The sequence below is a fragment of the Nymphalis io genome, chromosome 11 (genome assembly GCF_905147045.1).
Source record: "Nymphalis io chromosome 11, ilAglIoxx1.1, whole genome shotgun sequence".
NCBI lineage: Eukaryota > Metazoa > Arthropoda > Insecta > Lepidoptera > Nymphalidae > Nymphalis > Nymphalis io.
In genome coordinates, this window is record NC_065898.1 from 7,152,296 (window position 1) to 7,163,196 (window position 10,901).

At 31.5% G+C, this 10,901-nt stretch overlaps 1 protein-coding gene across 2 annotated transcripts; it reads left to right on the plus strand.

The window, feature by feature from the left end:
- The first annotated feature begins 890 nt into the window (after window positions 1-890).
- Window positions 891-7,197, plus strand: LOC126771928 (polypeptide N-acetylgalactosaminyltransferase 3-like). 2 transcript variants are annotated; one of them, XM_050492102.1, is made up of 8 exons: window positions 891-1,128; window positions 1,198-1,346; window positions 1,416-1,510; window positions 2,451-2,631; window positions 3,111-3,249; window positions 3,817-4,002; window positions 4,509-5,556; window positions 6,214-7,197. In XM_050492102.1, the coding sequence occupies exons 1-7, from the start codon at window positions 1,099-1,101 to the stop codon at window positions 5,541-5,543; spliced, it is 1,815 nt and encodes a 604-aa protein (XP_050348059.1). In that variant the 5' UTR covers window positions 891-1,098; the 3' UTR covers window positions 5,544-5,556; window positions 6,214-7,197. The 2 variants fall into 2 exon arrangements, with proteins under 2 accessions (XP_050348059.1, XP_050348058.1); XM_050492101.1 differs by having other exon boundaries at window positions 4,509-7,197.
- Window positions 7,198-10,901: the final 3,704 nt, after the last annotated feature.

Genomic DNA, 10,901 nt, shown 5'->3' on the forward strand with positions numbered 1-10,901 from the left:
TTTCTCAGTGATGTTTATATATGCTATAGCATGACGGAACCGTATATTGCATTACAATTCTGAAAATAATAGGATTTTCCAGTTTTTATCATTCATAACCAATAATTATTTATCATGTAAGTGCTGCCAGCGTCAGCTAAAGAAAATGTCCCGATTTTTGATAAAAAATATCGACTCGTAGACAATGCAAACAAATAAATATGGAGTCCAATAATAACCTAAACTGCTTCGTTATATGTAAATATGTTATTTTTATTTATTCGTTCTCTTTTTTATAATTTCCTAACGACAACATTATTTAACATTCTTCATGAATTTATAATATTATTACATTCCGAGTCAAGAGGTTAACATAGAAATTTATTGGCAACCATGCTTTAGTAATAATTTAATTGAGTGTTTTAGATTTCAACTTCTGAGGAGAATGCTAATCCAGTACCAAATAAAGATGCTGAAGTACTACTATACTATTGATAACGGAAACAAAAACAAACAATGCAGCAGTTTTTGGGTGTAGTTGGAAAACAAAAAAATATTTTAATTAAAAAAAAGTATAATAAATTTTAAAAAGTAAAATTTAATAAACTTATTTTTTTTTAATGAATTAAAATATTATATTATAAAATATTATATTAAAATTATTTATCTCCCAAAACAGGGAATGTAGTTACTATGGCAACATTATACGCACACATTAACAAACTATCACTGTCTCAATCGCGGTTTCACGGCCCCTTGGTCTATTTGTTTCTCTGTCTACGTATCCAATGTATTTTTCTCTTTCACGCAGGTACCTACCCAATTAAATCGTTGTACAACAACTTGATAGTTGACAAGTTGACTGCAATCTAATGTACCATAGACTCCATGTAATACAGAATACACATGGATTGGAATTTAGATTAGTTTACTTACAAACTTACAGGGATGAAAGGTAGTTTTAAAATATAAATAGTAAATAATATCATCGACTGAATGTTAAATCGACAACTTTCATTTATAAAATAAAACATATCAATACTTAAAAACAATGATGATAATCATCTGTGAATGTTATCGTTTATAATTTTAAATAGTACATATGTAACTTTTCAATAAATGTTTGAATTTACAATGATAATAAAGAAAGTAAGTAAATAAAGTTTATTTAGACTCCTGTTGAGTTGAGTGTATTTTATTTTTATTCTCTCTTTACAGCAAATACGTTCAGTGATGTGTAGAGGTCGAAAGAAGAAAATTGCTAGTTTAGTTATAATATTAATATTTTTGATAAATGCAATGTTTTATGTAAGCTTAGAATTGTACAACACAATCAAGAACAGAAATAAGGATCCTTGGTATAAGAGGTAAGTATTTTTAATTTAGATAATATCTTTTAAAAATAATTATAATATAATATAATTTTAAATTTTCAGTTTACGTTATGAAAAAGACTATGGGGATAAAATGGGAATGCGAGTTATTGTAGGTCATTATGTTGGTGGAAATTCTGGAGGGAATTTATCTCAAGGTATTCTCATTTATTTATGTTATTTCAGCTTTTCTCTAATCTTATCTTTACATTATAGGTATCCTATATTTATTAAAATATTTTTTGTATTGACCAGAAATAAAATATCAAATTTTAATATTTCATTTTATTATTTAAAATAAGCAGCTTGGCAAATGGACCACCTGATGTTAAAAAGTTTCCACTGCCTGTAGACATTAACACCATAAGAAATTTTAACCATCCTTTATATTGACAAGGGGCCACTAACCTTGGAACCTTGTGACTAGTTGTACTGGCTCACACGCTTGTCTAATCAGAACGTAATAATACTAAAAATTGCTGATTAGTGGTAGAATTTGTAAAGAGTGGGATGGTACATACATAAGTGGTAGAAGCCATACCATCTAGTAGAATAAATTATTATTGCCATATAAGTATAATATAAAACTCTACCAATGGAGTGAAATTACTTTGATTTTCCCACATTCATTATATTTGACAATAAAAAAACATCAACAGAATGCTTTGTTATTATTTAAATGATATATATACTCTAAGAATATATATAATAATGTCAGTCATTTGAATGATCCATTGTCCATTTTGATTTATTATTATGTAAATTTATGTATTGTATTTCAAAACTTTTGTATGATTTCAAGGGCAAATATCAATTTTTTATACATCAGTAACAAAAATATTCACTTGATAGTGATTAATATGGAAACATATGCTTCAAAAAATTTATTGCAATGTATTTAGGGTTATTGGCAAGTATGCCATGTTTGACTGGTCTAATAAGGATTTTATTATGAACACAACCAAAATTTGATTTTAATATGAAAAAGCAACTTGTAATAAAATTATATGCAGGTTTAAACAAAATTTTTAATTTGTTAGTCATTCAGAAATGTCTTATATATTTGTGATGTTCTTAAATTAATTAATTTATTTTCAGAAATAATAAATACTAACCACTACGCTCCAATAGCAGGGGCAGGAGAGGGGGGGAGGCCTGTTCAATTATTGCAGAGAGAGATAATATCAGCCAGAGACTTGTACACATTGCATTCGTATAATATTGTTGTAAGTGATAGAATTTCAATAAACAGAAGTCTTCCAGATATGCGTAGTGAAAGGTGAGAGTTATTTTATTAAAATATTGAAAAATACTGTATTATATTTTAGCTGTATATTTTCATACATTTCAGTTATTTATATAGCAACAGAATATGTGTAAGCAAGTTTTTCACCGTGGGCTATGATGATGATGTCCTTTTGACTGATTGGTCATAATAGTCACTGTGAGGGAAATGTGATAGTGCTCAAAGGTGTGTGAAAATATACGTGCACTCACTATTCCTTTACACATGTACTCAATGGGATGGCTATTCGGCATGACTGATGATAGTTCAGGCATAAGACCAAACATATAGTTATATGTGCTTTCAGAAGCATGTTTACATTTTCAAACTTTGAATTGCTACTGATATATCTGTATCTTTTCAGAAACGGGATCGGACTTATGTTCTGAACCTAGGACCTTTTAATTTGCATTCATATAAGCTAGCTACTATATTTATGAGGCAGGCTATTTAAATTTATTTCTTGTTGACAGCTGCAGAAGAGTTGAATATGACTTAGAAAATCTTCCAACGGCGAGTGTGATTATAGTCTTCCACAATGAAGCTTGGTCTACACTTATGAGAACTGTGATGTCCGTATTGATAAGATCTCCAGCAGTACTATTGAAAGAGGCAAGTTAATTCAATATCAAATTTGAATATACAGTCTTAGGAGAAGCACAGCAGGTGTTTCGCAAGACACTATCCTTTCTGTTCTTATTGATTCTATTTTATGTTTATGACCTGCAATTATATGTATATGGCTGCTTCAGCTGAAGATAATTACTGATGCAATTTTTAAAGGGAAAAGATAATTACTGATGTAATTTTAAAGTCAAAAAGGTTATGTAAGTCACATAGAATTGATTCCTGGAGCTATACATATGTTCTTTATGTGAATTCTAAAAAGTTACAAATACACATTCGCAACTGAATAATTAAATTAATTTAAATACCCTAGGTAGCCTAAGTGAGTCGTAAAAGATTGCTCCCTAGCTTCGTTTATATGCTTAAGTAACGAAAATCCCGCGTCAATCGTGAAACGACTTTAAGTACATTTTGAGTTATAGATAAAATAAATACCTACAAGGAAATATAACGGGTGTGGTGATCTCTTCGCAAGATTGTGATGAAGATTGAATTATTAAACACTTTGAAACACAGTAAAACAAGCAATATGATTTCAAAATTTAATTTCAGATTATTTTAGTAGATGATGCCAGTGACCGCCGGTATTTAGGTAAAGAATTAGAAGATGCAATTGAAAACTTGAATAATGTGAAAATATTGAGGAGCCAAAATCGAACAGGATTAGTAGGAGCAAGACTAATGGGTGCTAGAATTGCTGTAGGAGATGTTTTACTGTTCTTGGATGCACATTGTGAGGTAAGTCAATTAACATTATATTTAAAATAAAAATACAGTTTACAGCTTAAAAAATACAGTTTACAGGTAGAGCTTTGTCCAAACTCGTCTGGGTAGGTACCACCCACACATCAGATATTCTACCGCAAAACAGCAGTACTTGGTATTGTTGTGTTCCGGTTTGAAGGGTGAGAGAGCCAGTGTTATTACAGGCACAAGGGACATAACATCTTAGTTCCCAAGGTTGGTGGCGCATTGGTGATGTAAGCGATGGTTAACATTTTTTACAATGCCAATGTCTATGGGCTTTGGTGACCACTTACCATCACCATACCATGTGGCCCATATGATCGTCTGCCTTCCTGTTCTATATAAAAAAAAAACATTTCATAATTTTATGCACATTATTCACATTAGCATAATAATTAAATTTAAATAATTTCATGCACATTTCTCACATTAGCATAATAATTAAGTTTAAATAATACTTTAATGAACTTTCCTTGATGTCTTTCATTTCATTTCAGGTTACTCAAGGTTGGATCGAGCCACTTTTAGAGAGAGCAGGAAGTGATGACGTATTCATTTGTCCTCATATTGATCTCCTCTCTGATGATACATTAGCGTACACAAAAAGTATCGACGCCCATTGGGGAGCATTTAGTTGGCGCCTTCATTTCCGTTGGCTTATGCCTAGCAGCGAGGTTATGATAAATAAATCTAAAAATCCTTCTAAACCTTATCCAACACCAGCGATGGCAGGAGGTCTCTTCGCTGTGAGAAAGAGCCTGTTTTGGCGTTTGGGAGGGTACGATGAGGGTATGGTTATATGGGGTGCAGAAAACCTAGAACTATCCTGGCGAGCGTGGCAGTGCGGCGCGAGAGTTGAAATAACACCTTGTTCCCGAGTCGGTCACATATTTAGAAGACATAGTCCATACAAATATCCTGGTGGTGTTGCCAAAGTTCTTAATTCGAATCTAGCTCGGGCTGCAAGTGTATGGATGGATGAATGGGCCGATTTTTTCTTTAAATTTAACCCTTCAGTTGCAGCGATACGTGACACTCAAAGCGTGGGTGATAGAATTGAGATCCGAAAAAATTTAAATTGCAAAAACTTCAAATGGTATTTGGAGAATGTGTGGCCGCAACATTTTTTTCCAACCGATGAGAGGTGGTTTGGCAGAATACGCAATGATAAAGGTGGTTGTATCGGAGTAACTGCGGGTACCCCAGGACTTGGGGGTCCCGCTTCGAGCATAAGTTGTGGAAGTGATCTTGATCTAGATAGATTATTAGTGTACACCGCCGAGGGGAAAGTAATGGCCGACGAAGGATTATGCTTAGAGCAAGGGAATGGGAGAGCGGTTTGGAAAACCTGTACAGAGAGCATAAAACAGATTTGGCAGCAAAAAGGCCCGAGATTAAAGACATTAGATGGCCTTTGTCTGACATTAGTAAATGGTGATAGTCAGGACGGTATCAGTGACCCTTTGACAGCAAAGCGGTGTTTAAATGACAACAAACAAATATGGCATTTTGAACGAGTGCCTTGGCGTTAAAAATGTGATATTCGTAAGTAAAAATACTCGTACAAATATTAAGTTTAGTGTAATATTTTATGTAGAGAACTTAACGCATAACTGTGACGCGATGGTAATTCCGTTGAGATTTCCATTTTTTTTATTAGCTCATTTAATAACATGATTTTCGATTTAAAATTAGGTCTTGGCTATTTGTGACTGCATTTGTTTTGAGTACAAAATCCCAATGTTTTGTTGTATTCATGGTATCAGTTTAATAAGAACAACATAATATAATCATATTTTAAACAACAATTAAACTTTATGTAAATCATATAAAAATAAATTGTAGTATAAAAACACTAAAAAAAAGTCTTTGTCAGTATTTAAAACAAACTAAATGAGGTCAAACTCTAGTGGCTTTTTAGTAGCCATTGAAGAGATTTTTTGGTTGAGTATGTTCCATCATCAAATCGGCTCAATAGTACCAAATTATTATACCGGACGATTTACATCCGTTTTTGTTTTTGTAAAATAAATTTTGTAGTAAAAAAAAATCACTATAGATAATAAACCAGCCCCGGATAATTAAATAAAAAAAAATGTCAATACTATTTCAATTATTACATTTTACTCAGTCACTTGAAAATACATGTTAATTTAAAGATTTTTCTATTATAAAAGACATTTATTTTGCTTTGTTTTATAGATACTCGTTCCGCCCGGTGTTACGGGGCAGGTGTAAGGTAACCTATGTCCTTGTATGTATGACACGAATGAATGCAAAATTTCATTATGATCTGTTGGAGAGTTTTTTTATATAGAATAGGAAGGCGGACGAGCATATGGACCACCCGATGGTAAGTTGTCACCAAGGTCCTTAGACATTGGCATTGTGAGAAATGTCAACCATCGCTTACATAGCCAATGCGCGACCAACCTTGGGTACTAAGATTTTATGTCCCTTGTGCCTGTAATTACACTGGCTCATTCACCCTTCAAACCGGAAAACAACAATATCAAGTACTGCTGTTTTGCGGTAGAATTCAGATATTCTACCGCAAAACAGCAGATGTGTGGGTGGTACCTACTCAGACGAGTTTGGACAAAGCCACCAGTAACCCTATACCTACCATCAGTTGAGACCTGAAAGCGTAACAAACTAATTCGCGTTTATAATATTATTAGGATGAAAATAATTTGTATGAGCTTATATAAGAATTGTTATATATTAAACTGTATTTAGAATTGGCCTTGATGATACGTCATAGCAAGAGCATTGAATTCATTCGATTTATTCATTTTTCATTCGATTCAATTCAATCGAAACTTAAATATTATATTCCTGAATGAGGAATGATCGAAAAGTAGACTTGAGTCTGACCTGCCACAGTGCATTTAGCAATTATAAACCAAAAAATTTATTGAGTTTAGCTGCCAATTGAAAGCAATTTTACATGGCGTTTTCATGCATTTTAGAATGACGATTGAGGGATTGCATCTATATTATGCAACATAGGATTTATAGGTATCTATGAGTTAACCTTGTAAAGTGATGCTATAATTATAGATAATTTAAATACGGTTATACAATTTCATATTTTTTATATATTTTAGAACGTTTCTATTTTATTTAACCTAATCTTTATTCGGGATAATAATTGTTCAATTCGAATATAATTTTTTTTCAATTCGAAATGCCTACGTTATATAATTTATTATATTTTTCGATATTATGTACTTAATATTACTAAAACCTTAATTGTATTTAATTTTAAACTGTGATTTTATTTAAATCGTTAACATTATATCTATTGTGACTGGTAAGTCTTTTAAATAACGATTTAATGATGTATAAAATTATGTAATATGTTAAATTAAGATGCAAGGTTAAAAATGTAACATTTATTGATTTCGTTTTACATGTTTACCTTTTGTTTTAATTTAAAATGTAAGGAATATTAAATTCGATACTCATAATAAATTAGTAAATTAAAAAAACAACAATATAGATAAGGAATTATTCACGTATTTTAATGTTTTTAACATCTAGTCTATGTATATCTGTTTTTAAGAATCTCATAATGTCATGATAAATAATTTTAAATATAATTTAATTAAAAAACTTATACAAACCATTTTGAGAAGCGATTTATAAACAATAAAAATAAAACCAAGATAACATTGTAACGATATTATAACTCTGCCGGTTTCAAGGTTTTATTTTTTTTAAAAAGTGCATTTCTGTTATATCGAAGAATATGAGGAGAAAATCCAAATACCAACGAAAAAAACTATAACATTAAAATTGTACATGTACACATAGAAATCAAATAATATAAATAACGTTCATATTAAATGAAAAAAAAAGTTATAGAGTATATAAACAACAAATATTATCTTAAAAAGTTCTCATTGTCCGTGCAAGTGAAGTGACTTTCTAAATACGACGATGCTTATTGCAAATGTTGTAACATTTAAAGCGGCAAAGTTAAAATATTTCTAAATCTCTCATAATATTATCACGAGGTATCCTAAATAAAAATAGTTATATCATGATTTGAAATGTTAATATGAAAATAATTGTAGTATCTAAAGAGGTTGTGTATGTATCACAGGGAATACTTCATTTGGTAAAAGGTGCTTAACTAATTACGTTTTGAAACAAATTGCACTTTTGTAATTCTTATATTAAAGTTATTACAATTTTTTGTATAAAATTGTTTTCTTTTATACTACACATTGTTTCTTTTCCATTATTTATTATTTATGGGGACAACACAAATATAATTTGCTTAATTTTTGTTAATCATAGAAGCATTTTGAGAATTTCGTCAGTCACATAACTTATTATATTTTAATGGTATCATCTTAATACATAGTAGAGTAGTAAAGATAATATGAAAACATGTAATTTATAGGAATTTTTCATTGCAGAGTTACAGTTTTCACCATTGCATATAAAGCATCTCGCGTCGCTATGCCCTCGGGCTCTTTCAACGGCTACTAGAGCCAGGCACACTGAATCCACTTGAGCCCTAGGTACGCAACCTCGTAATGTGTCCACAGTGTTACCATCTGAAAAAATATTTAATTGAATATTTGAAAAAATAAGCAGAAAGAATTTTGTACATTGAAAATATATTTATCTGTTTCGTGTGGTCAAAAATTATGATTGAAATAAACATATACTTAAGTTTAAGCTTACAAGATTTGTCATCTGGCGTTGCTATCATTTTTAGACATCGCATTTCTATTGGTATTTTTGAGTCCGTTGATGGCGGAGGATGTCCGAGATTGTGTAACCATTGCGCTGTGACCCAGTTTGACGGCTGGCAGTCAACTGAAGACCCTGGCCACACTGTTTCTTGTGGGTGACAACCTAAGCATCTTTGAAAGAAGCAGCTTTCGGACGATACTGCAAAAAAAGTCCAAAAATATATTTCCATGTTTAATTTTATAAATATAGCAACATTATTGTTGTACTATTTTTTTGGTAATTATGCGTAAATTTTATAAAAAAAATATCAGGTCAACATAAAAAAATAATTTGATTCGCTCTTATGCACGAAGTGCTTACTGTAATTTAAAACACCCTTACTTAAAAGAAAGTCCGACAGATTCGCCTGTCATGTTACTTTGCTACACTTGACTTATGACATTCTTGTAGTATGTCGAATCGGATTGTGCACCAGTCTCTTCTGGTCCGGAACAGATCACCGTACGCCGTGCATATGCTGTGTAATGATTGCTCCGAAGAGCAGTTTACGTTTGTTTTAAAGGCCGCAATCATACGTAATTTTCTCCCGTTTCGCGCCATTTTATCGGTCATCGGCAAGCGTTCCGATCTGATCCGCGCATACCTTAAGTAATTATTGAAACCAAAGGAATTTGCTTATGACGAATGTCTACTTTATTTATTTATTTATAATTTAATGTTAAGTATACTTACCTACGTAAAAAGTTTTGCTAACAAATGATTCTTCCGTAATAATATTTATCAAAGTCATTCTATTGAACTGAAAATAAAAGTTAATAAGCAAGCTATTTCAAAACGCGAATAAAAGTTTTATTGCTGATAAAGTCTATAACGATTTAGAAATGGTGGCTTGTAACTAAATAATTTCAATTAAATTTAAAGAACTTAAAGAAAGGCGTACTTTGAATTATTACAGCAATCGACTAAGTTTTAGAAGACTTAAATGCATATAGTTAGTAAGTATATTGGAAAGTTGAATCCGAAAGTTTTGTATCAATCTAGCGAAACCTAAAACGGTAAAGGTGGTCTATCAGTCGCCGATGCGTGAAGAGATCGTCCGTTGGTCGTCCGAGAAAGTAAATGATGGGCGTCTGACATAATTGTGCATGATTTACCGCATGCATCTTGGTCTCTAATGTAACTTAATATAACATTTATCAGTAACTATTTATTAATAACGTTTTTTTAATATTTTAATAACTAAACTGCAGTTAAGCTGGTTGAGGAATGTTAAGTTAGGAATTTATTTGCTTCCTTCATAAAATTGAAATCAAAACATAACTTTTGAATAGTTATTTTACGAGATAAAAATGAAAAAAAAAATACTACCGGTTCCGAATGTGGATTTAACCGAGAAGAACCGACAGGAAACTACTTACTTTTTTATGTATGTAATATTTATATACCATTAAATTTTTGTATCCAGCTTAAAGAACAACGAATACCAAGTCCTCGCTTTTCGTATCAGCTATATAAACTTGTACATAATAATAAAGTTTTTTTTTAGATGAGCTTTAAATACATATATTTGGTAAAGTAAAATTATATTTTAAGCTTCTATATGGTTCTAATATTGGCCGTCTTCAGTTCATACATAAAATAAACTTTGATATAATCGCTTATCGCGCGTAACACTAACCTACATTTGGAGCCAATAATGCTCATCATAAAAACTTCGACCTACGCTTTTCGCCTTTGACAGGACGCGTCTAGTATTGTAACAATGTAAATATGATTGTCAACGGTGAATAGAATAAATATTTATTAAGCGGTAGTTGCGAAGCGAGATGTGTCGAGTCCATTGTGTACAAGGTGAGGCGCGGGCGCAGGCCTTGTTAATTCGTAACGATGGACCGAAATAAAAGGATGTGATGAAACCGTTTTGTTAAACTATTACAATAGTTGTGACATGTTGCAAGTGTTTCTTTTTAAATTTAATTTTATACAAAATATATAGCTTACCAAGTGAAAAAAATCCTGCGAAACTATATAGTATCACCAACATTTTATCAATAAATACGAATAATCATGGTGCATGGATAATACTAGAAGCGCGTCTACACACGGTTGTGGTTATCGCACTAATCTATAATGGCATTGTTTTTATCTCTTGCATGTGTTGTTATCACTGGACAGTA